The sequence below is a fragment of the Rhamphochromis sp. 'chilingali' genome, assembly GCF_963969265.1.
Source record: "Rhamphochromis sp. 'chilingali' genome assembly, chromosome: 9".
Classification (NCBI taxonomy): Eukaryota; Metazoa; Chordata; class Actinopteri; order Cichliformes; family Cichlidae; genus Rhamphochromis; species Rhamphochromis sp. 'chilingali'.
This window is the reverse complement of record NC_137936.1, coordinates 10,483,483-10,506,401: the sequence shown is the minus strand read 5'-3', so window position 1 is coordinate 10,506,401 and position 22,919 is coordinate 10,483,483. Positions and strand designations below refer to the sequence as shown.

Here is a 22,919-nt window from a genome sequence, read left to right as displayed (position 1 = left end):
ACTTTGGAAAATCAGAAGAAGCTCTAGCTCCTTGGAAGTAAAATGCAAAGAAATGGGGGGTACTCTTATAATGATGAATCTTGAAAGTGACACTGATATTTGAATAGTTTTGCATGTGCCTGTACCAGTTTGTGTTGCAGAAGTTATTTATGGTTGGGGAGCCTTTACTTGAGTCAGTGCATTTGGAGGAACCACAAATAACCGAGCTGAGGGAGAACATCCGTAATGTTCTAATACAAGCAACCATACCTCTCAGGGCTTATGCTGCTGAGTATGAGAAGTACTTAGAGCTGCACAATTTGGACATACAAGCTTACATTCTCACGTAAGTCTGTGTTTGAAGTGACGTGCCCACTTTTCACAAGTGTGAGATGTGGGTCTGTTGGATATGTGGCCTATTACTGAATGAACTCGTGCTTTTCTTGTTTCTCTCATGTCCCCATCATTTGGCTACCAGATCTTGTGGTGCAGAAATGACATCCCAAGAACTGAAAAAAGAGGTGCAGCAGCATCTCAAAGAAAAGAGAATAATTGAACAGTCCTTGCCATCCTCCCTAGTGATTGGTCCATTTCATGTTTGTGTTAACGGGGTACGCAAGTCTCTCTCAGAAAAGAGAAAGGAGTTAGCCACGGCACTACTAGACCACCTTGCTCTGAAGCTACGTATTCAGGTTGACCAGGTAAGGCTAAATATTTTCTTCTAAGAGAACATGAATAATAATAACTTTAATTGCTATTTATTTATTTATTCATTTATTTATTTTTATTTATTTTTAAAGACATCCTTAAATTCAGCTTGAAATGACATTTTTCTTGTTTTTCTCTTAAATTTTGGTTATTTTTTTATGTGTAGGCATGTGAAGAATGTGAAATTATTAACAGAAAGCTACGTGAGAAACCCTTTGGCATCGAGGAACTGAGTGAAAAGAGGCAGTGGATGAAACAAATCCCAGAACAGCTTAAGAGTTACAAGGTCGAATGGGTGAAGTGGGTGTTTCTGTAGTACATATTAAATTAAGAATTACTTTATGAATCCATCCTTCTTTTTCTCATCTGCAAACAGGAACATCTTGCCAAGACCTTGTCAGACTACGAGCTCATAGAAGAATTTTTCCACTCTCTTCCCAACAATGATGTCAACAAAAAGTAAGTGTATGATTAGCGTTAGTTAAAAGGGAATTTGTTTTAGATACCTTGTAGGAGACTTTGTGAGATTTATAGTGACTTATCTGTGCAGGTGGAAAGCCATTGAATGGCCACAAAAGATAATCAACCAAATGGAACCAGTAGCCACCCAGCACTTGGAGGATGAGGAGTGCTTCCGCAAGATCCATCTAACTGAGCAGAGCAACTTTGAGGAGCATTTAGCTAATCTACAGGTCAACTCAATCGACTATATTTTTTACTTTTAGCTTTTCTTTCCAAGCTCCTTAGACTACGATGACCTGGATGACTGAGAACCTTCACAGACTTTTAGCTGGAGGTTTCTTCCTGTTAAAACTGAGTTTTTTATACCAAATGTCGCCAAGACCGTCATCAAAGGGGGTCATCTGTTTGCTGGAGTTTTGTCTGTATTTTTGTAGGGTCTTTACCTTACAAAATAAAGTGCCCTGGAGCAACTCTTGTTGTGAATTGGTGCTACGTAGATAAAACTGATTTGAATTGTTTTTTGCTTTATTAAGCAGACACTTAGAGCAGCGCATGTGTCCACTATATGACAGAGCTTCTAATTATACTGATGTTGCATGGTTCTAAAGTAGTCACTGTATGTTTCTAGATGATTGTTGCTAGGTTTGCGAGCCATGGAGACATTGATCATGCCCATGAGATGGCCAACAAGGTCAGGCAGACAAGCAAGCAACTTAAGGAGTGCCAAACTATGGCCCAAATTTACAACAACAGGGAACGCTTGTTCGGCATGACAGTCACAAATGTAAGTAAAACAGTGGCTCGGGTTAAAGGATTTTTGTGTGATTAATTCAAAAACTAAAGAGTATCTATTTATTATGGGCATTAATGTTTATTACAGTATGACCGTGTGCAGAAGCTTGTAAAAGACTTCCAGCCTTATAGAGATTTATGGACCACCACCTCTGATTGGCTGCGCTGGAGTGAAAGCTGGTTCTGTGACCCACTGTCTTCCATTGATCCTGAGCAGGTTGAGCACATTGTCACTGAAGCCTACAAGACCATCCACAAATGTATTAAACAGTTCAACGACATTCCTGGTAGGTGATATGTGTATTACCATTTAAACTTCACAAAGCTGTGCCTTCCATTTCAAAATATGACTGACATTGTTGTTTTTTAATGGGCTTTTCTTGGTGTCTTACACAACTCTAGACTGCCAAATGGTGGCAAATCTAATTCTCAGCAAGATTGAGGACTTCCGTCCTTACGTCCCTCTAATTCAGGGACTAAGGAACCCAGGGATGAAGAGCCGCCACTGGGAGATGCTTTCAGAACGCACTCAAATTAAAGTCATGCCTAAAGCCAACTTGACCCTGTCTCACTGCCTGGAGCTTGGCCTACAGAACTACGTGGATGACATAGCTCAAGTGGCCGAGGTGGCTGGGAAAGAATACTCTATTGAACAGGTGCTGCTGAACAAGAATCCTTGTTTAAACTGTTTCATATAGTGTTTGTAAAAAATTTTTTTAATGTTGTGTCTTTTTTTTATCATCTGCAAAATGTAGTTCAGATAGGGATGCTTCTGCTGTTTTAAAGCACTAGGGACTCTACTCATTTTGGCTATGTACACTGTCAGTGTGTGATTTTTTTTTTTTTTTTTAGCTAAAACTGATGCTGCTTCCTCTTTTCTCCCATACCTTTTCACCCAGGCCCTGGAAAAGATGGAAAAAGAGTGGTCCACAGTAGTCATTGATGTTTTGCCCTACAAGAACACAGGAACTTACATTTTAACGAGCCCAGATGAAGTGTCTCAGTTGCTCGATGACCACATTGTCATGACACAGAGCATGTCCTTGTCCCCCTTCAAAAAAACATTTGAGGCACGAATCAACTCCTGGGAAAGCAAGCTCAGAATGACTCAGGTGCACAACATAGACACCTATCAGCTGTGGAAGTCTTGTGATTTGTGTTTCTCATGTTGTGCTGCTGCCCTCTTTTGGTGTATACAGGATGTACTGGAGGAGTGGCTGATGTGCCAGCGTTCGTGGCTGTACCTAGAACCCATATTCAGTTCTGATGACATCAATCAGCAGCTGCCTACAGAAGGAAAAAGATACCAGCAAATGGAGCAAAATTGGAGGAGTATTATGAAAAGTGCCTTTAATAATCGAAAGGTCAGAGAGAGGCTTAGAGTTCTGTGTGGAACTAGAGAATACTGGTGGTTCACAAGTTGTTGTGGACTATATATGATTGTTTTTGTGAATGTTTCTAGGTGATCGATCTGTTTCCAGATGCTCATCTACTAACGCAACTTAAGAATTGTAACGGACTTTTGGAACAGGTGCAGAAGGGTCTCAGTGAGTACTTGGAAACAAAACGAAGTTTATTCCCCAGGTAAGACACAGACAAAATAGATCAGCGTTAAAAATATATATTTTTTAAAATTAATTATTTATTTTTTTAATTTTACGTGAAGAGCTTTTGTAAATCAACTTTTTCTACGTGCCGTCCCAAACAGTGAGGAAACCCCTCAAAACTGCCTTTTCCTGTTACCTGTTATAAAGATTTTGAGTGTAGGTAACAAAGTAACTGTGTTTGATGCACCCTAAATATTTGCTTGTAGGTTTTACTTCCTGTCAGATGATGAGCTCCTGGAGATTCTGTCCCAAACCAAAGATCCCACTGCAGTTCAGCCACACCTGCGTAAATGCTTCGAGAATATTGCACAGGTTTGCTTTGGCTCACTATTACATATTAAGACAACATGTGCAAAACATGGCTAAAGTAGTTAAGTAATGAAGTTGGATTTCTATCGTTTCTTAGCTTCAGTTTCAGTCAGACCTGCAGATCACACACATGTACTCTGGAGAAGGGGAACAGGTAAAACTGTTCTTTCCAGTTTGTCCTACTGGTAATGTGGAGGACTGGCTGAGGGATGTGGAGAAGTCTATGAAAGCTACTTTAAGAGATAACATTGACCGGTCACTCAAAGACTACCATGAGGTACATGAACCTGAATTTTATTGTTTTTCACACGTAATAGGCATTTCAATAAGATGCTATGTGATCTATTTTCTCAGCAACCACGTGTAGAGTGGGTGTTATCATGGCCTGGTCAAGTGGTGATAGCAGGCTGTCAGGTTTTCTGGACCGCTGAGGTGTCAGACGCTTTGGAGCAGAGAAACTTAGCCACTCGTCTTTATCCCCAACTACAGACACAGGTGTGGATGTGATTTAGACTAGCCAGTCAAAAATATTGCCATTTTATGGCTCTCATTGCACTGAACACTGTTCACACGAGAGTCTAACAACCTTGTTAACATTCTACCTTTTTTTGTGAAGTTGGGGGACTTGGTGCAGCTTGTGCGAGGACAGCTCTCCAAGATGCAGCGAGCTGTGCTGTCTGCCCTTATTGTCATAGAAGTCCATGCTAAAGATGTAGCAGCCAAAATGGTGGAGCAGGAGGTCTCAAGCATCAATGACTTTGAGTGGATCAGCCAGCTAAGGTTTCCTTCTTATTTTGCTGTTGTTTTTACTTCAGTTCCTTCATGGGGTAAATGTGAAACATTGTAGGTGCAGAAGGAGTGTTACATTTATGCGATGCTGTTTGTAGATACTACTGGGCAAAAGGTGATTTGTACATCCGCGCAGTGAATGCAGAATTCCTGTATGGCTACGAGTACCTTGGTAACTCTGGGCGGCTGGTCATCACTCCACTCACTGACAGGTAAAGGTTACTCTACCCTGCTTTTAACTGAATATCATTCACCAGTTTGAACACTAATCTGGCTTTTTTAGATGCTACTTGACCCTGACAGGAGCTCTGCACCTGAAGTTTGGAGGGGCACCCGCAGGTCCAGCAGGCACAGGAAAGACAGAAACAACTAAAGACCTTGGAAAGGCTCTGGCGATCCAGACGGTAGTTTTCAACTGTTCTGATCAGCTGGACTTTATTGCAATGGGCAAATTTCTCAAAGGACTGGCCAGGTAACAGCTTGTTGGTATGACACAATGATTCAGCTGTTACAAAATGTAGCACCGTACATTTGTGATTCCTTATCTGGCTCACACTTTGTAGCTCTGGTGCCTGGGCCTGCTTTGATGAGTTTAATCGTATTGATGTTGAAGTGTTGTCCGTGGTGGCGCAGCAGATCACCACTATACAAAAGGCCCAGCAGCAACGGGTGAGAAGCTGATTGCACTTTTTTACACTTTCACACCCCCCTACCTACCAGCTACAGATTTAAGTATCACTTAAATATGTATACATATATATTACCTAATTCTTTTTATAAAAGATAATTATGCATGTTATGTATGTTATTTTTTTAGGCAGAGAGGTTTGTGTTCGAGGGGGTAGAGATCCCTCTTGTCCCCTCTTGCGCGGTATTCATCACTATGAATCCTGGTTATGCTGGCCGCACAGAACTGCCTGACAATCTCAAGGTTTGACATGATAACTCGAACTTAATTGTGTCATTGTAACACTGAGGATAAGCTGATGAGGTTCAAAAAATGAGATCACATCTTCCACAGGCCCTGTTTCGTCCCGTGGCCATGATGGTCCCTAACTATGCGATGATAGCTGAGATCTCCCTATACTCATTTGGCTTCAGTGATGCCAAAGTTCTCTCCAACAAGATCACAACAACTTTCAAACTCTCCTCTGAACAGCTGAGCTCTCAGGTATGAACTCAGAGGAGTCTTCATACCTCCTCATAGATGCTATAAATGGCACCACCAGTGTCATTTACAGCAGAAAACTGAAACGATTGTATTTTATACACAATCTGCCACAGTTGGGAGTGATACACTACTCTCTACCAGTGAGCATTTTTATCACTCATTGGTAGAGAGTCTTCAAATTTTCTGCTTTTTTCTGGTAATTTTTTTGTGGTTTGTGTAGTTTTGCTTTAATATTGATGTTCATGTTGTGTTTGTTGTTTACTAAATGATGAGAACAGCTAACTAAACTGCAGTAAATCTGGTCAGTTTGAACAGAAATTCATTTTTGTTTTTATTAGTTTTTGACTTTGTAAAATTGGCAAATAGGACATTAAACTGTATGTACAGTCATAATGTTACAAAGAGTTGAACTCTGTGATGACCTTTGTGTTTTGTCCTGTGAAGGATCATTATGATTTTGGTATGAGAGCTGTTAAGACTGTGATCTCAGCTGCTGGAAACCTAAAAAGGGAAAATCCGAACATGAACGAGGTGCCATTATTTTTCTCTTGTGTGTATCTAGAAGTAGATTTGTGAGCTGTGAAAAATCTTTTGATTACAAATTTAAAAATGATATTATTTTTCAATCTGTCCTGTAGGAGCTGATTTGTCTTCGGGCCATTCAAGATGTCAATGTACCAAAGTTTTTACAGGACGACCTGAAGCTCTTCAATGGCATCGTGTCTGATCTTTTTCCCAAGATAAAACAGGAGCCGATCAATTATGGCACACTGGAAGAGTCCATTCGTAATGTCTGCACTGCGAAGAACCTCAAAGATGTCGATGGTCAGTGTTTCTAAAAGTGTTTCTTTTGTCTTTATTTTTGAATGAGTTAATAACAGAACTGGTGGGCATTCCAGGGTATATTAATAAGTGTATTCAGCTGTATGAAACCACTGTGGTGAGACATGGCCTGATGTTGGTGGGACCTTCTGGATCAGGGAAAACCAAAGTGAGTCATTTTCATGTTGTTCTTGTGTTTAATGTTTTTGTGTTACTTTATCTTAATAAACACTGTGCATTTTAGTGTTATGAGATTCTAGGTGCAGCAATAACAGCTCTGGAGGGCCAGCCCTCTGTGAGCGGTGGTGTTTACGAGGCTGTTCAAACATATGTCCTCAACCCAAAGTCAATTACCATGGGACAACTTTATGGAGAGTATGACCTGCTCACACATGAGTGGTAAGAATGCCCCTTCTGACACGATTTATAGAGGAGTTTAAAAAAAGGCACCAACATTTTGGCTTTTTTTCCACCCGTGTAGGACAGACGGTATCCTCTCGTGTCTTATTCGCCAAGGCGTAGCATCTATGGACCAGAAGAAAAAGTGGTACATGTTTGACGGGCCAGTGGATGCTGTGTGGATTGAGAACTTGAACACTGTCCTGGATGACAACAAAAAGCTTTGTCTCAGCTCTGGCGAAATCATTAAGCTCACCGACGTAAGATGAAGGTTTCGTTTTCCCAACCTTGGGTTTTCAGTCAGTCTGTTATCTCTTCACCAATTTTGTTTTGCATCTTTCTCGAGTAGGTAATGACCATGATGTTTGAGGTGCAGGACCTGGCAGTTGCATCTCCGGCTACAGTGTCTCGCTGTGGTATGGTTTACTTGGAGCCAAGTATTCTGGGACTCACCCCTTTCACAGAGTGCTGGCTGAGGCAGATTCCTAAAGCCCTGAAACCATACAAAGAGATGCTCAGCTCTCTGTTTGACAGGTTTCTGCAGGTAAAAGAGTAGTCAACATAACTGAGACAGTATAATATTAAAGCTTCTGGCTGTTACAGTGTTTATAAAAACAGTTTAATTCTCTGTATTTTATTCAGGACTCCATTACATTTGTCCGCACTTCAGTAAAGGAGGTCATCGCATCTCTGGACAGCAACCTTACCTGTAGTCTGCTTAAAATGATGGATTGCTTCTTCACTCCCTTCAATATTAAAGAGGTTTGTGTCAATCTTGGCTGTGTCAGAATGTCTCTTATAATACTCATCCTTCCCTCACAAGTCTTTCATCATTGTTTAGGGTGAGAGGCCACCACCTCAAGCGAAATTGGACCATCTAAAGGAGCTGATTGAGCCCTGGTTCTTTTTCTGTCTGGTGTGGAGTGTAGGAGCCACAGGAGATGCAGCTAGTTGCCAGCGCTTCAGTGCGTGGCTCAGAAGCAAAATGGGAGAAGAGAGGGTCAGCTTATCATCTTTGCTTTGGCATCCCAGACACATTGAATATATATTAAGTATAATATATGTTCACTGGATAATTTTTGACAGCAGTTTATTTCAACATTGTAAATGTATTTCTCCTTCAGATCAACTTGTGTTTTCCAGAAGAAGGCTCGGTGTATGACTACAGACTTGATGATGGAATAAGGAATCAGGATGGTGACGATGAAGATGAGGGAGGAAAAGTAAACGAACAGAAATTTTTGCATAGATGTTAGATGAAACTATCGCTTCATTTTTTGCTGAGTCAGCCTTTTTTCTGTACTATAGGTCCAGTGGGTCAGCTGGATGAAGTATGCAGAGAGTGTAGTAATCACCCCAGAAACAAATTTTTCAGACATTATTGTTCCAACTGCAGACACAGTGAGAATGTCTTTCCTGTTGGATATGCTTTTAACCAACAAGAAACCTGTGAGTGCAGCTTCCTGTGATTAAAGTAATTTTTAAGGTTTTCAATGGAAAGTTGAAAATGTTGAAAAGATTAAAACAGTTTAATCTGTTTAATGTGTGTGTGTTTCCAGGTGCTCTGTATTGGGCCAACTGGCACAGGAAAGACCCTGACCATGTCAAATAAGTTGCTAAATAGCATGTCTGCTGAGTATATCACACACTTCCTCATGTTCTCTGCCCGCACTTCAGCCAATCAGACTCAAGATTTCATTGACAGCAAAGTAGACAAAAGGTACCGAGATGTGTTCCAAATTAAACCAACTAGATATTTTCAGCAAGGCAACAATATCGCTGAGCCTCGCCCTTTGATTGGTGCATGTGCTTGTGTGTCAGGTGGAAAGGTGTGTTTGGACCTCCAATAGGGAAGTACTTTGTATTTTTCATCGATGACCTAAACATGCCCATGTTGGAGACCTATGGGGCTCAGCCTCCCATTGAACTGCTGAGGCAGTGGATGGACCACGGAGGCTGGTACGACAGGACTCAGATAGGTGAGAGCTTTCAGCCTATTTCATGTTCTCACTTTTACTGTTCCCAGGAATATTTCTGTGTAAACATTTGAACCTTTTAGCTTCATTTTGTATTAATTGCCTAGTTGTACCATCTGAGGACATTCTTACAACATTGATCGTTCATGTTCCAACACTAAAATTTGTGTTTTATTTCAATATTTTGGATCAGAAATGAAGCGTTCTCTTTTTGTTGGTACACAGGGACTTTCAGGCAACTAGTGGATATCAATTTTGCCTGTGCCATGGGACCCCCAGGTGGAGGGCGAAACCCGATAACTCAGCGCCTCACACGCCACTTCAACTTCTTGTCGTTTACTGAACTGGATGATGCCAGCAAGAAAAACATTTTTTCTACCATTCTAGGAAGTTGGATGGGTAAGCAGAACTACCGAGTCCTACCACTGGGTTTGAATTTAAGACCACATGTTAACGTTATGTTAGTGAATGCAGGATAGATATTAGCCTAAAAACCATTCTGGCTCATTATTTGTTCTCTTTCACATGGAAATATGAATAAAAAGGAACCAGGCAGTGAGTTTAGGGATAGAGAAAATGGAAATGTTCCTAATACTCAGTCAGTTTTATACGTGTTTCTTTAATACAAAAAGAACTAAAGTGTTTTTGAATTATGGTCAGGTAAAACAGCTCAATTGTTAAATGGAGGATTTTGGAAAAAACAAACTTGGACCAGTGCTTTGTGAAAGTCTTCCAATCTAATGCATTTCTTTATTTCTCTGTGTGTCTCTCTATCTCTCTCTTTTTTTCCTATCAGCACCCGTACCAACAATCCAGCCACTGAATGAGTCTCTTGTAGATGCCACTATCCGAGTCTACTCTACCATTACCTCCCAGTTGCTCCCAACTCCAGCCAAATCCCATTACACTTTCAATCTCAGAGATCTATCCAAAGTCTTTCAGGGCATCCTCATGGCTGAAGCTAGAATGATAGAGGTGAGTCTGACATGATTAGTTATGTTGGTAGTTATGATTAAATAGTCATATTTATAATGTTGAATACATTGTAGGTCTATCCTTTCGTTTCCTAATGTCACATGACTTTATTCTTTACTGTAACCAATGAAATAAGTAATGTCATTACATTATAGCACTTTAAGATCGACCTGCAAAACTCAGACGACAGGACTTACAGATATGAGCAGAGCATTAATAATTCAGTGGCAACTGCTGAGATTATTTTAAAATCCCAAGTCCAAAGTTAGCTTTTTTGTTTGGGTTTTTTTGCTTGTTTATTTTAGGATAAAGTACAGCTGCTCCACCTGTGGTACCACGAAAGCTGCCGGATTTTCCAGGACCGCCTGGTGTGTGATGAGGATAGAGAGTGGTTCAAAGGGGTCCTGAAAGACTGCATTGAGGAATTTGACTGCTGCTTTGAAGAGGTTGTCCCCTGCCATCCTGTTTTGTACGGAGATTTCATGGATCCCAGAGCTGACCACAAAGGCTATAAACTCATAGATGACAAAGAGAAGGTGAGCGCTGTTACTCCAGCCTTAAAAATTGTTTCGGTGGGTGATTTTTTTTTTTTCTTTTCACTTTTTCAAACAGCTGATTTATAATCATGGATCTTTTTCTGTTGGCCTCATGAATGTGTTTTTGTCCTTTCAGCAGAACTAATTTTAATCTTGTTTTTCTTTATATGAAATTGTCTAGTTGGTAAAAGTAATGGAGGAGTACATGGAAGACTACAATCACATCAGCATGACCAAGATGAAACTGGTGCTCTTTATGGATGCCATTGAGCACGTGTGTCGTATCAGGCGGATCTTGCGGCAGCCCCTAGGCAATGCCCTGCTCCTTGGAGTGGGTGGCAGTGGACGCCAGTCACTCACTAAGCTGGCCTCTTATATGTAAGATTCCTATCATTCTTATAGCTGAGATGTATTTGAGATGTAGATTCAGTAACATACAACTATCAGCCTTTGGTTGCTTTTATTTTACGTTAAAGTTTAATTGTTATAGAAACATGGAGAATGTGCTCCAATCATGTTGTGGCTCAGCTTTCACAAAGCATTTGTTCATACTCAGATCAGAATATGAGTGTTTCCAGATTGAGCTCTCTAAGAACTATGGCCACACTGAGTGGAGAGAAGATATTAAAAACATCATGTTCAAGGCAGGCCTCCAGAACCAGCAGATCACCTTCCTCTTTGTAGACACACAGGTATACTGCCGCACATTCTTACCATCTGATATTCTTGACTGTATAATAAGCTGAAGAAACTACATGTGTGGATATGTACTTTTACTTACTACGCAAAACCTGAGTCAATTTTTAAACTCACTGTTAAAAGTTAACTGTTAAATGTCCAATCACCAGATTAAGAGTGAGTTGTTCCTGGAGGATATCAACAGCATTTTGAATAGCGGTGATGTGCCCAACCTGTATGCATCAGATGAGCAGGAGCGTATCCTGATGGGAATGAAGCCAGTGGTGCTAGACCTGGGCCACCAGCCAACTAAAGCCAATCTTATGGCTGCCTACATCAGGAGAGTTCGCAGCAATATTCACACTGTTCTCTGCATGAGGTTAGTAACGCTGAGTTTTAATGTGTAATCTCCCTTTCCTGCTGCTTATATTTGCATTCTTCTTTTTTTCCACTACAGTCCCATCGGTGAGGTGTTTCGTGCACGAATGAGGCAGTTTCCTTCACTGGTGACGTGTTGTACCATAGACTGGTTCAGCACTTGGCCAGAGGAGGCTCTCCTGGCTGTGGCCACATCATTTCTTAGTGAGATACCTCAAGTGGAAGCAAACCCAACTGCCATGAGGGGACTGGTGAGAATCCTGGATTTTGTGTCTATGCATGTAGACAAAGCCAGAAAGCACTATGTTCAAAGTATATGTAATAAAAATAAGACATTGTAGCAACCATGGTGATAGCTTTCACACATTTAAAGATGAAGCCAATTTGCCACCGGTGTTAAGTTTGAGAGTTAGCATTGTATACTTTCCTTTTTCATGGGTTAATTGATCATTTTTATTCCCTATATAGTCAGCATCTGTCTTTATGCTTTCTTTTTTCACATTAAGGGCCAAATAAGTTAAAAAAAAAAACCCATCCTGCTCTGTTCTAAAATCCTTCATTATTTGCAACTATGCACAAAATTGTTCAGACCTAAGAGATAAAAATGAATCATTTGGAAATTTTAGGGAAAATGTACAGTAATCTGAAAAATGACTCTTAAACTGTTACGGGTTTGTGTTTTGCTGTGCCAAGAATCTGCATTTCTGCTTCTGCTGTTTGGATTTAGAGCAAATGTAAACGTTTCTGATGCATTAATATACACAAAAAGCAGCTTCCAGGTCTCTACAACACAGTTTTATCCTTTGATTTTGTAAGGTGACACAAATAGCTACACTAGTGACTATATTTTTTTTTTCCTAACTGATTTTTTTTTTTGTAGACAACAATGTGTGTGAGGATTCACCAGATGGTGGCCAGGAAGAGTGAACAGTACATGGCTGAACTCTCTCGACACAATTATGTCACACCTAAAAGCTACCTGGAACTGTTCAAAATCTTCTCAGATCTCATTAGACGCAAAAAACAAGAGCTGTCTGGTTCTCGACAACGCATGAATACTGGTCTGGAGAAGGCAAGGCATTGTATAATAACAAGAAAATTCATGGTTCACGGTTTAAATTCATGCATTTAATGAGAAGTCTTAGTTGAATGTCTGTTATATGATGGTCCTGTAGCTTCTTAGCACTGCTGAAGGTGTGAGTAAAATGCAAGAGGAGCTGGAGACCATGAGACCTCTTTTGGAGGAGGCTGCTAAGGACACTAAAGTTACCATGGAGACCATTAAAGTAAGAAAACATTAATGTAGTTTTCTTGACCACAATACAGTCAGAGTTAGAGCAACCAAATCTGGGACCAGTTTCTTTTGTTCAGCATTGTATGAGGTGTGTATGCTTTGTATGTGTATGTTGAGTGTAATTCTTACTCTACATTACTAGAAAGACACAGTGGTTGCAGAGGAGACCCGTAGGTCAGTGCAAGAAGAGGAGGCAAAAGCTTCAGAGAAGGCCCGTGTTGCAGGAGCCATTGCAGCAGATGCTCAGAGAGACTTAGACGAAGCTCTGCCAGCCTTGGATGCCGCCCTGGCCAGCCTCAAGTCACTCAACAAGAATGATGTCACTGAGGTCAGGGATTTTGATAATGACTGGCTAAGATATTTCTCACATATCAGATATGTGCAGATGTACAGTATCAGTAACTTTTTAGTTGTTTTTTGTTTGGGGGGTTTATATAGGTGCGAGCCATGCAGCGACCTCCTCAAGGTGTAAAGCTGGTTATTGAAGCAGTGTGCATTATGAAAGGCATCAAACCCAAAAAGGTACCCGGGGAGAAACCTGGCACCAAGGTTGATGACTACTGGGAGCCTGGGAAGGGTCTGCTCCAGGACCCTGGAAAGTTTCTGGAAAGTCTCTTCAAATATGATAAGGTGTAGTATGTATTGACGAGAACGTTATTGTTGACTTTCTCAGATTTGAGTTTATGCTTCAAGTTTCAGTGTTTGATGTTTGCAGTGTATTAAAAGCAGCTTTTTCTGCCTCCTATACTGCAGGATAACATCCCAGAGAATGTGATCAGCTTAATCCAGCCATATATAGATAATGAGGAATTTCAGCCAGCTTCCATTGCCAAGATTTCCAAAGCTTGCACTTCCATTTGCCAGTGGGTGCGAGCCATGCATGCATATAACTTTGTGGCGAAGGCTGTGGAACCTAAAAGGGTAAAACTGTGTTAATTATTTATGTGTGACATACAATTGATATAGTAATATGTCTTTCAGATAACAGAGTCATCAAAACAGTAAATGTGTAAATTTGCGTGCAGATAGCTCTCCAGGCAGCCCAAGAGGACTTAGCAGAAACCCAGCGAAATCTGGATAAAGCCAAAGAGAAACTGGCAGGAGTTGAAGCTGGGATTGCCACTTTGCAGGCCAAGTACCAGGACTGCCTAGCTAAGAAGGACGAGCTGGACAATAAGTATCAACTATGTGAGGCTCGCCTCGTCCGAGCAGACAAGGTCAAACAACTGGGAGTAAAAATTACAGTTACAACCCACATGGCCAAATCAAGCAGTTAGAAACAACACATTAACTTATATAGTAATGCAATTGTTTCAGTCTATATACTAAAACTGTTTGGAACATATACATAAATATGAAAAAATAAAACAACAGAAAGCAGAAAGGTTTACGATACCAGTTACTATGTGTCCTTAAATGTTAGTCTGTTTTTATATTTCCCAGCTTATTGGTGGATTGGCAGATGAAAAAGTGCGTTGGAAGGAGACAGTACAACATTTGGATTACATGATCAGTAACGTAGCCGGTGACATGCTTCTGTCTGCAGGATATATTGCATACTTGGGACCCTTCACTGTAAGTTTATCATAATAAAATGTTGCACTGTATCTGTCTATATTCCTCATTTTAGCATGTCTCCATCTGGTCCTCTCCCAGAATACAATATACTGTATATGCAGTTATCAGTGAAGCATAATTTGTGTGTTGATTATTTTTGTTTTTTTGTTTGTTTGTTTTTTTTGGGGGGGGGGGGGGGGGGGGGCAGGGAGAGTACCGAGCAGCCATGGCTAAAGAATTGCTGAAAGGTTTCAAAGAGCTGGGTGTTCCACACACTGATGTACCCAACCTGGTCAGCACTCTGGGAGATCCAGTGAACATCCGCACCTGGCAGGTTGGAGGCAATTTATTCATAGGAGTGCCTTATTTTGTTTTTTCACCCTTTCTGGGTTAATTTGACTTTTTATTGTGTTAATGTTATTTTTTATTTCTATGTGCCTGTAGATAGCAGGTTTGCCCAAGGACAACCTTTCTGTGGAAAATGGTGTGATTTCTCAGTACTCTCTGCGCTGGGCCCTCTTCATTGATCCTCAGGGACAAGCAAACACATGGATTAAAAACATGGTGAGGTCAAACTGTGCTGATTATGTCAAAACTTGAGAGAAGAAAAAGAGCAGTATTTGGATATACACTGCCCAAAAAAGATAAAGGAACACTTTAACATACATTTAACTATACAGATATTTGCTTGGGATTGTGTTAGGAATTACAGGATGCCACATTGTTTGATGGAAATGAAAATGATTGACCTACAGAAGGCTGAAAAGATGAGAAGGGGAAGATGTCAGTGGCCTCTACCTGTAAAATTATTGTTGTTTTTGCCTCATTGACCCTCCAGTGTACCTGTTGTTAGTGTCATTAACACCAAAGCAGCTGAAACTGAAACTGACCCCAACCGCTACTTAACTGACCACATCAATATCCCATAAGTTTAACTATCTTGATGCTATAGTCTGATTAAAAAGTGTTCCTTTAATTTATTTTTTTAATGTGATATGTAATTATATCATCAAGTGTCAGTATCATAAAGTTTCTAGTGCACATAATTAATATGTTAACAACAACATCACAGGTACCTGCAGTGATGTGTAACAAACTCTGGACATATTATTAACACATACATGCTTAAATAGATTTTTGATTTACTGCTTACTCATAAATGTTTCCTGTGGTCACCCAGGAAAAGGACAGTGGGTTGGAGGTTGTGAAACTCAGTGACCGGGACTTCCTGCGCAGGCTTGAGAATGCAATCCGCTTCGGTAAACCCTGCCTCTTAGAGAATGTGGGGGAAGAACTAGATCCTGCTCTAGAACCTGTCCTGTTACAACAGGTAATTACTCACACACCTGCTGCAAACAAATGGTTCTTTTTATTTCAGTGTTATTCACCTTTCTAACACACCACTATGTTTATCTCACACCTATTAAGACTTTTAAGCAGCAAGGCCATACTTTACTGAAACTGGGCGATTCACTCATCGACTACCACGAGTCTTTCAAGATGTACCTCACAACCAAGCTGCCCAACCCACACTACTCTCCAGAGTTTTCTGCCAAAGTCACACTCATAAACTTCACCCTGTCACCCAGGTAACACACATTTTAATTTTAGTATCTGCTGTGATTATAATTTATTTAGTCCATAACTGAAAAGATTGGCAGGATGTTAAAATGTAATTGCTTGGACATTGTCCTGAATCCTGCAAACCTGTTTCTGTTAGTGATACTTACTCATACGGTCTGAATTTGTGGGACTGTGCATTCTATTTATATTCAGTGGTCTACAAGACCAGTTGTTGGGGATGGTGGTGGCTAAAGAGCAGCAAGACTTGGAGGTTGCAAAGAACCAGCTAATCACCAGCAATGCCAAGATGAAGCAGGAACTGAAAGAAATTGAGGATGAGATACTGTTCCGACTCAGCTCCACAGAAGGCAATCCTGTGGACAATGAGGAGCTCATCCGAGTGTTGGAGGCTTCGAAGATCAAAGCTGGAGAGATCAAGGTCAGGCAGTGGAAAAGTTTTGTGTCCAATATTGTATATCGGGGAAGTGTTTAAATAATTTTCTTCATAAAATGTTGGTGATGCATCATTAAACTTTTAAGCCACATTTGCTCTGTTTTCGATGTTGGGGTTTCTGGCAGGCTAAAGTGAAGGCAGCAGAAAAGACAGAGCAGAACATTGATGCTGCCCGTCTGGAGTATGTCCCTGTGGCTGTGCGTGCACAGATCCTCTTCTTCTGCGTGTCAGATCTGTCCAATGTTGACCCAATGTACCAGTACTCTCTGGAGTGGTTCCTGGGAATCTTTTTGTCTGGTATTGCCAACTCTAGAAGTGCAGGTAGTCAGCAAGATTATACACTGAACTACATGTGTGAAGATAACAAAATCACAAGAACCAGATGTGAACAATGTTATGGTAGCACCTTTTTTCTTGACATGTTTCACACAGACACAGTGGAGGAGAGAATCTGGAACATCAATGAATATTTCACCTTCAGCCTCTATGGTAATATATGTCGCAGCTTGTTTGAGAAACACAAACTGATGTTTGCCTTTCTCCTGTGCGCTCGCATCATGATGAACGACAAAAAGATTGACATGGTGAGTAACGGCAAGAAGGGGATCTGTCATCTTCTTTAAGCAGCCTAAATACACGTGATGAAGCTGCATCGGCTCCTTTTGACAGGTCGAATGGCGCTACCTGTTGTCTGGAGCAATGCCTGTCCAACAGCTGGCCAACCCAGCAGTAAGCTGGCTGTCAGAACGTGCCTGGCAGGACATTTTAGGCCTCAGCACTCTGAAAAATTTTTCTAACCTGGCGCAAAGCTTCCCTGAACATCTGGAGGGCTTCAAGAAAATTTTTGACAGTAGCCAGCCTCACAGGCATGTAAAGCCAAACACCGTGCTAACACATTCACACTTTGCACCTTCATTTGTACGTTGCAGAAGCTGTGAGTGTCTAACAAGCTGTGCTTATGTCTGTATATTTGCCTAAAGGGAGCCCCTCCCAGGAGCGTGGGATGTCATCCTGGACTCTTTCCAGAAGCTGTTGGTCCTGCGCTGTCTGAGGGCTGACTGCCTCATTCAAGGCCTGCAGGACTTTGTTGCTGCTGAGTTAGGACAGCGCTTCATAGAGCCTCAGGTAAAGTACTTCTCCCGTCTTAAAATGCATAGTAAATCTCAGTTGTGTGCAGTAACATGACACTATGACACAGTATGTGATAACATCAATTATGGCTTATTTCTCTTTCCATCTTTCTGCAGACATCAGACCTGTCTGTCGTCTTCGCAGAGTCATCTTCCTCCACTCCCCTGATCTTTGTTCTGTCCCCTGGCACCGACCCTGCTGCTGACCTCTACAAATTTGCTGATGTCATGCAATTCTCCAAGAAAATGAGCGCCATCTCTCTTGGCCAAGGCCAGGTCAGTTTTAGAAGGGGGGCCTGGGAATTCTCACTCTCTCTCACACACACACTCTGACTCACAGGAATCTGCTGTAAATCACATTTTCACTGAACCAGGCCAGTGTCATTTGTCTTGGTGAGAATGAGAATGAGAGCACCGCTGTGCTAATTGTTTTCACTATTTATGACCATTCCAGGACAATGTACTCTAGGGGCCATAAATGAGCTTAAGAAGCTTGAATGATAAATGCAGACTCAGTGTCCAAAAACCTTAAACCGTGCTGGCAACATTCTTCTAGCAGCACACTTTAGACGTTCAATAGACATTAGCATCACATTACTTGCAATTACGTGATCTTGGCTCGTGTCAGGCTTTTTGTATCCCCCTTCTCAATTTCTGTCTTTCAACTGAGTGTCCAAAACCTTTCAGCTGTAGGCAGATGCACTGAGGCCCACAGTCAAAATATTATTTATGAGACCAGCTTCTCCAATAATGATTAAACCTATCAGAAATGCTGTCATTTGTGTGATTCAGGGCCCCTGGGCTGAGAGTATGATGCACGATGCCATGGAAAGAGGTCACTGGGTTTTTTTCCAGAACTGTCATCTGGCACCCAGCTGGATGCCTACCCTGGAGAGACTTATTGAAAACATCAACCCACTAAAGGTGACAACAAGAGGACACAAATATAAACCAGAAGCAAAACAGATCCTCAGTGTGTATATGCTAGACTAGCCAAGGACACAGAGCTTTTTCATCCTTTATATTCCAAGGGAAAAATCTGTCTCTTTTCCTGTACAGGTGCACGAGAACTTCCGCCTGTGGCTCACAAGTCTTCCCAGCAATAAGTTCCCGGTGTCTGTTCTGCAGAATGGTTCCAAGATGACCATTGAACCTCCAAGAGGCATCAAGGCCAACCTACAGAAAACCTACATGAGGCTCACTAATGATTTTCTCTCCTCTTCCACCAAGGTCTGTCTCAAGTACTTCTAGTGTCTCTGATTGGTTTCCCATATTTAGCTCCTGCTGCTTTGGTTTGACAACATATAGTAAAGTCTTCTCAAACCAGTGTGTAGATTTGCTATGAATGGTTCCTCTACTCTTCTTTCTTGTCTAGACAGCAGACTTTAAGTCTTTGCTGCTGTCTCTCTGCCTGTTCCATGGAATTGCTTTGGAGAGACGAAAGTTTGGCCCTTTGGGCTTCAACATTCCCTATGAGTTCACTGATGGCGACCTGAACATTTGTATCAGCCAGCTCAAAATGTTCCTGGATGAGTACCAGGACATCCCATACAAGGTGGAGGCAACACTTCTGTCTCTGTTTCATTACCTATTTGAAGATGATGTTTCAAATTGCTCCTACTTATACATACTGTTTCTTACAGTTATAAGAATGTTTCTTACAGATAGTTGATGTATAAGCTATAAGCAGAAACACAGGCCATCTAGGAAAGACGCCTGTGTTCTGGTTTTTGGTAGAAATTATGTGTGTGCATCTGCCTGTGCTGAGCATGTTCATTTGTCTGTCTCCCATTGCTGTCCTCCACCTGTCCAGGTTCTAAAATACACTGCAGGAGAGATTAATTATGGTGGCCGTGTGACAGATGACTGGGACAGACGATGTCTGCTCAGTGTGGTGGAGGACTTCTATTGTCCTGCTGTCCTCAGTAGTGATCACGTCTACTGTGCATCTGGAGTCTACCGGCAAATAGACACAAAACTGGATATCAAGGTTAGATAAACTCAGAACTCTCTGTTTACTATACATAATTTTGAGTTTATAACAGGCTATTGATTGTGAGACAAGCAAAGTATAAAAGGCAAGTGTGTGCCTTATCAAACTTAAATAGGGGCATATGTTTGTTTTAAAAAACAGAAAAGAGTCATGCTATATGCATTTTTTGGAAGTAAGGCTAAGTTAGCCAAGCCTGGGGGGAAACATCAGTCATGTAAAACACCATGAGTCACACAGCCATCAAATACAAATCAGTCATAGAGAACAAAAGTTTCCACAGCTCAGAGAAGTTAAACTATCACATGAGTTACTGTGCTGCAATGCCACAGTGTGTTTCCCTTTGTGTGAGTTTGTTCTTTAACAAGTTCACAACAATAGAAACTGTTTTCTCTCTTCTTGCTGCCATTCTCAAACAAGGAAATATAACAAGAGAGGCGGTGAGTATTTGCCTGCAGTAACACAGATTGCAGAAAAGCCTGAAAGCTTGTGATTTAAGCTTAGACTAGAAATGCAGTCCAATCAAGACATTTTGTTAAAAATGCTGTAAAATGTTAACTCTGATCATGTCAAACACTGACTGCTTGACTGACTCGCTGTCATGGCAATTGTGACCCTAGGGTTATTTGGCATACATTCGTGGTTTGCCCATCAATGACACACCTGAGATCTTTGGTCTCCATGACAACGCTAACATCAGCTTTGCTCAAAATGAGGCCTTTGGCTTGTTAGAAGCTGTGGTTCGTCTCCAGCCCCGAGCTACATCTGCTGAGGGCAAAACTCTTGAGGAGGTACCGATACAGATTCATTTGTCTTTAGATGTCTTTATTATTACTACTAGCATCATGTTATTGATTGCTTAATAATTCAATTTAGCACTAATTGTTATTGATTGCTTTGTAATTAAATAGAGTTTGAGAGGTGCGGGGCATGTGATGTGTTGTCTATGATCTGTTTTTCTTTCTTCGCTACAGATAGTGGAGGAGATAGTGGCAGGCATCGTTGAAAAGATCCCTCCTCCTTTTGACATTGAAGAAGTGATGGGAAAATACCCGGTGCTCTACGAGGAGTCCATGAACACTGTGCTCATCCAGGAGGTCATCAGGTAACATTAGGCTGTACTATTAGTCAGAAATTTGTCCAGAGTGAGTCTGGAGGCTGAAGGTCCCAGAATCCGACTTAGCATCTCCCGAGTCATTCGTATTGATCAGCAAACTTTTTTTTTTTTGTATATATAGAGAGTAGAAATATTTTGTCCATTAAGTGAAGGTTTTTTGTTATCACGAAGAAATTTGAGGAGGAATGAAACATACGGGGTCATTTCATCATTCCTCTGCAAGGTGAATGCTTATCTGTTTTTGTGGAACTATGCACAAAAAGAAATTTTTGCACATTAATCAACCTGATCTGGGAGTGTCTCATTACCTCACACATATTAGTAGATTTCTGGTAAGTCATGCCCTGAAAATTGCGTTTTACTCAAACTGTGGGCATGTGGTTATTAGTGCTTTAGTAACTTGTAATTGTGTTTGTTTGTTTTTTATCTTTCAGATATAACAAGCTGCTGGAGGTCATCTCTCTGAGTCTCAGAGATATTGTGAAGGCTTTGAAAGGTTCAGTGGTGATGTCATCCGCGCTCGAGCTTATGGCCCGCAGCTTATTCAACAATGCGGTGCCTGATATGTGGAAAGCCAAGGCAAGGCACACACAGCTGTTACTTTACATGTGACTCACTTTGTAGCAGGGGCTGCACATGTGAATGTATTCTCTTTTTTTCTCTCTGTTGTTATCCTTTTTTTTCTTCAAATTTTTGTATCACTAGATTGTGCACACTTGTGACTTGAATATTTGAAGTGCCATTTCACTGGGCAGAAAATCAAATAAAGATATTTCTGTTCTCCTCCTAAAATGTAATAATGTGCTTTCTGAGAATGCACAGTTTGACTCCACTGTTCTCGTTCTTCAGGCCTACCCGTCTCTGAAGCCTCTGGCCTCCTGGGTGTCAGACCTGCTTCAGAGGATCAATTTCCTACAGAGATGGATCTCTAACGGCATTCCACCTGCGTTCTGGATTAGCGGCTTCTTTTTCCCGCAGGCTTTTCTCACCGGAACCCTCCAGAATTATGCCCGTCGCTTCGGCACCTCAATTGACACGATTGGATTTGACTTTGAGGTCAGACTGTAGGCTGCCTCACTAGCAGCAATGTTTTAAAGAACAGTCTTACAGATGTAGAACATTGCTTCATATCTGTATGTATATAAAGTGCTACATTCATAATGACTTTAACCCCCACCCCAACCCTAACCCAGGTTTTCACTGGTCTTGACCTACTTTTTTGTGATGATTTATCCTTCAGGTATTAGTGAAGTCAGTGTCAGAGATAACAGAAACACCAGACACAGGCTGCTACATTCATGGTCTATTCCTGGAGGGGGCTCGCTGGGATAACAAGGCAGGTCAGCTCGCAGAGTCCAGACCCAAGGAGCTCTACACCCAAATGGCCGTCATCTGGCTGATCCCCAAACCCAACCGAAAGCCTCCAGCCTCAGGGATCTATGTATGCCCTATCTACAAGACACTCACACGAGCTGGTCAGTATATAGAGGAGTGATATAGATTAGTATAGAGATTATAAGAAATAATATAGATTAATTTGAGTTTTTTGTAAATTTGTGAGGAAAAAACAAAAGAAAAGTCCATGTTTGTGAAACTCTGGCTCAGGTTATGATCTGTAGTCAGTAGGTGTGCCGTCATAGGTTTGTGCGTATCCCTGTTTGCTGGTTTTATTACTCACCCAAAATAGACTCCAGTGAGGGTCTAATTTCATGAAGCATCTGAAAGTGCAGCTCAGTTTTTTCCACTCGCAATGCCAACGTCTTGGCACCTTAGGCTGCTCACAAATCCTTCCTTCAGTGTAGCAATGAAAAAACAGAAATGGTTTAAAACACTTTTGTCTTTAAGTCACTGAAGTGCTCTGTGTGCTTTTGCAGGGACTCTGTCCACCACCGGCCACTCTACGAACTATGTGGTGTCATTGGAGTTGCCAACACATCACACCCAGAGGCACTGGGTCAAACGGGGTGTTGCACTCATCTGTGCACTGGACTATTGAACGAGAAATTAGTTATTATTAGTTATTGCTGTTAGTTATTGGTTATCTACTTTAATCTATCTAATAAACTGTTCACAAGCAATATCCTCTGTGTTTATTTACCATCACGAAAATCACTTGGTAATTGGATCCTTTTTTGTGTGTATTTTCTGCACAGCCAAATATACAACCGTTATTACCACTGACTAGTTTCACCTCCCCGCAGCGCTCATTTGATGCTTGAATATCCGTCCTGCT

The 22,919-nt window shown here is 41.3% G+C and overlaps 1 protein-coding gene across 1 annotated transcript in view; it reads left to right on the top strand.

The window, feature by feature from the left end:
- dnah1 (dynein, axonemal, heavy chain 1) overlaps window positions 1-22,755 on the top strand; it is a 29,697-nt gene extending 6,942 nt beyond the window's left edge. Inside the window, exons 13-78 of the mRNA XM_080890955.1 lie at window positions 129-325; window positions 458-680; window positions 854-973; window positions 1,064-1,146; window positions 1,238-1,379; window positions 1,778-1,933; window positions 2,030-2,228; window positions 2,344-2,597; window positions 2,841-3,053; window positions 3,141-3,305; window positions 3,404-3,525; window positions 3,755-3,860; window positions 3,955-4,134; window positions 4,212-4,352; window positions 4,474-4,637; window positions 4,745-4,858; window positions 4,930-5,118; window positions 5,210-5,315; window positions 5,464-5,577; window positions 5,668-5,817; window positions 6,262-6,348; window positions 6,456-6,642; window positions 6,717-6,808; window positions 6,884-7,038; window positions 7,121-7,298; window positions 7,388-7,582; window positions 7,681-7,800; window positions 7,880-8,038; window positions 8,163-8,261; window positions 8,347-8,487; window positions 8,598-8,758; window positions 8,860-9,017; window positions 9,240-9,413; window positions 9,811-9,989; window positions 10,295-10,525; window positions 10,707-10,903; window positions 11,082-11,217; window positions 11,374-11,582; window positions 11,661-11,832; window positions 12,462-12,653; window positions 12,757-12,867; window positions 13,018-13,203; window positions 13,314-13,505; window positions 13,629-13,796; window positions 13,901-14,092; window positions 14,319-14,450; window positions 14,641-14,766; window positions 14,877-14,996; window positions 15,613-15,762; window positions 15,861-16,021; window positions 16,209-16,434; window positions 16,575-16,770; window positions 16,882-17,033; window positions 17,119-17,315; window positions 17,430-17,574; window positions 17,697-17,855; window positions 18,372-18,503; window positions 18,639-18,809; window positions 18,955-19,134; window positions 19,393-19,569; window positions 20,190-20,360; window positions 20,544-20,674; window positions 21,121-21,265; window positions 21,536-21,742; window positions 21,927-22,161; window positions 22,561-22,755. Of these exons, the coding sequence (XP_080747081.1) occupies window positions 129-325; window positions 458-680; window positions 854-973; window positions 1,064-1,146; window positions 1,238-1,379; window positions 1,778-1,933; window positions 2,030-2,228; window positions 2,344-2,597; window positions 2,841-3,053; window positions 3,141-3,305; window positions 3,404-3,525; window positions 3,755-3,860; window positions 3,955-4,134; window positions 4,212-4,352; window positions 4,474-4,637; window positions 4,745-4,858; window positions 4,930-5,118; window positions 5,210-5,315; window positions 5,464-5,577; window positions 5,668-5,817; window positions 6,262-6,348; window positions 6,456-6,642; window positions 6,717-6,808; window positions 6,884-7,038; window positions 7,121-7,298; window positions 7,388-7,582; window positions 7,681-7,800; window positions 7,880-8,038; window positions 8,163-8,261; window positions 8,347-8,487; window positions 8,598-8,758; window positions 8,860-9,017; window positions 9,240-9,413; window positions 9,811-9,989; window positions 10,295-10,525; window positions 10,707-10,903; window positions 11,082-11,217; window positions 11,374-11,582; window positions 11,661-11,832; window positions 12,462-12,653; window positions 12,757-12,867; window positions 13,018-13,203; window positions 13,314-13,505; window positions 13,629-13,796; window positions 13,901-14,092; window positions 14,319-14,450; window positions 14,641-14,766; window positions 14,877-14,996; window positions 15,613-15,762; window positions 15,861-16,021; window positions 16,209-16,434; window positions 16,575-16,770; window positions 16,882-17,033; window positions 17,119-17,315; window positions 17,430-17,574; window positions 17,697-17,855; window positions 18,372-18,503; window positions 18,639-18,809; window positions 18,955-19,134; window positions 19,393-19,569; window positions 20,190-20,360; window positions 20,544-20,674; window positions 21,121-21,265; window positions 21,536-21,742; window positions 21,927-22,161; window positions 22,561-22,682 (10,644 nt within the window). The 3' untranslated portion in view covers window positions 22,683-22,755. The remainder of the gene's footprint in view (window positions 1-128; window positions 326-457; window positions 681-853; window positions 974-1,063; window positions 1,147-1,237; window positions 1,380-1,777; window positions 1,934-2,029; window positions 2,229-2,343; window positions 2,598-2,840; window positions 3,054-3,140; window positions 3,306-3,403; window positions 3,526-3,754; window positions 3,861-3,954; window positions 4,135-4,211; window positions 4,353-4,473; window positions 4,638-4,744; window positions 4,859-4,929; window positions 5,119-5,209; window positions 5,316-5,463; window positions 5,578-5,667; window positions 5,818-6,261; window positions 6,349-6,455; window positions 6,643-6,716; window positions 6,809-6,883; window positions 7,039-7,120; window positions 7,299-7,387; window positions 7,583-7,680; window positions 7,801-7,879; window positions 8,039-8,162; window positions 8,262-8,346; window positions 8,488-8,597; window positions 8,759-8,859; window positions 9,018-9,239; window positions 9,414-9,810; window positions 9,990-10,294; window positions 10,526-10,706; window positions 10,904-11,081; window positions 11,218-11,373; window positions 11,583-11,660; window positions 11,833-12,461; window positions 12,654-12,756; window positions 12,868-13,017; window positions 13,204-13,313; window positions 13,506-13,628; window positions 13,797-13,900; window positions 14,093-14,318; window positions 14,451-14,640; window positions 14,767-14,876; window positions 14,997-15,612; window positions 15,763-15,860; window positions 16,022-16,208; window positions 16,435-16,574; window positions 16,771-16,881; window positions 17,034-17,118; window positions 17,316-17,429; window positions 17,575-17,696; window positions 17,856-18,371; window positions 18,504-18,638; window positions 18,810-18,954; window positions 19,135-19,392; window positions 19,570-20,189; window positions 20,361-20,543; window positions 20,675-21,120; window positions 21,266-21,535; window positions 21,743-21,926; window positions 22,162-22,560) is intronic.
- Window positions 22,756-22,919: the final 164 nt, after the last annotated feature.